At 43.4% G+C, this 1394-nt stretch overlaps 1 protein-coding gene across 1 annotated transcript; it reads right to left on the bottom strand.

Moving 5' to 3' along the window:
• Positions 1–902: 902 nt before the first annotated feature.
• On the bottom strand, positions 903–1394 carry LOC149260246 (uncharacterized). Its single transcript, XM_089457472.1, has one exon. It carries the CDS (start codon positions 1392–1394, stop codon positions 903–905), a length of 492 nt encoding a protein of 163 aa, XP_089313598.1.

Below are 1394 nucleotides of genomic sequence, written 5' to 3'. Positions count from 1 at the left end.
TCCAAATCTTCAACTCCTTCGCAGAGTCCTTCTTTGTCTAAATCTAAGGGTTCATGGGGCTGCTTGGACTTATCCATTTTTCCCTTCTGCCTAACCTCTGTCGGAATCTTCCTTGCTGATTGCCTCACCAGTAGAGCTTGGGGTTTCTTATGATTTTCTTTAGCAGTAGATGGCTTCAACCTAGGAAACCTTGGCACCGTAGGCACAAATGGCGTAGCTTCCATTGATACAACTTCCTGGGCTTCCGCTTGAGAGACAACGGCTTCAGAACTTACAAGCTCAACATACATATTTTCAAGGATAATCTTCTGGTTCTAGTCAGGTAGTCTCACAAATGTCAGGCTTGAAAAAAAATCCTCCCAAATCTGCTAATGCTTAGAGTGAAAACAAGAGGGCTCATATGTGATTTTGAGAAGGCAGAGTGTTCTACGACAGACCAACATGCCAGATTTATAGGTGATTTCGAATTCAAATCCGATCATTCCCTCCATTTTCTGATCATAAATGCATCTTTAGCGGTAGATCTCCAAATATTTTCACGATAAATGTCGCATATCGCTCCTCCTAATGGGATTTTCACTATCTAACCATGAAAAGTGTTTTCAATGACTACTTTTGGACCCAGCTGCACGACACAAACCCCCATGGTGCAACTCGTCCATCGCAACTTCTTCTATTGTACCCCTTGCGTTCGTCACGTAGCAACATTACTGCGTTTTCTTTTTCTTCGGGTAGTGTAGTTTATAGTCCCACTCTCCCTTGCAGCTGCATGGAGCACTAAGACTATCCTGCTACCATGTAGTCATTGTGCAGGGGTAAGATCCCTTGTATACAACTTCAACCGAATTCCATTCACCCTTCCTCGAAACAATTCACCATTCAGCTTCGCGAGCTGAACTGCGTTAGCGTCTGTAATTTCCTTGATAATATACAGGCCCAACCAATGCATTTGGAAACTTTGTGAAATTACTATCATAGAGAAAAACAAAATCCTTCACCTTGAAAGTGCGCAACTTAATATGCCTATCATGCCAGGTCTTCTCACATTCCTCTTGCACTTGCTGGTGAAATCTTGTAAGAAACCGGTCTTCTTCCAACTCCATCAACTGCGTGAGCATTTCCTCCAAGGTCTCGCGATCCACCATCTCTGTCAAAGCTGTAATGCGCAGGCCTGGAAAAATATATTCCATGGGCATCACCGCTTCGATTCCATTGACCAACCTAAATGGAGTTTGACCTGTCAACTTCTTGCAAGTCGTCCTATATGCCAATAGGACCACGAGGATGCATACATCCCAATCATTTCTCTTCGCGTTACAAACCTTTGTCGACGCATTCTCCAGAATCTTATTAAACAATTCCACAGTACCATTGACTTGGGGATGATAGGGCAT

This window comes from Pinus tabuliformis, chromosome 6, assembly GCF_031772625.1.
Source record: "Pinus tabuliformis cultivar Carrire ecotype Pingquan chromosome 6, CPIR1, whole genome shotgun sequence".
Lineage (NCBI taxonomy): Eukaryota > Viridiplantae > Streptophyta > Pinopsida > Pinales > Pinaceae > Pinus > Pinus tabuliformis.
The sequence above is the reverse complement of the archived record's forward strand: the minus strand, read 5'-3'. Positions and strand labels throughout refer to the sequence as shown.

Coding starts and splice junctions, on each gene's coding strand:
- LOC149260246 (XM_089457472.1), bottom strand. CDS start 1,394: ATGCCCTATCATCCCCAAGTCAATGGTACTGTGGAATTGTTTAATAAG.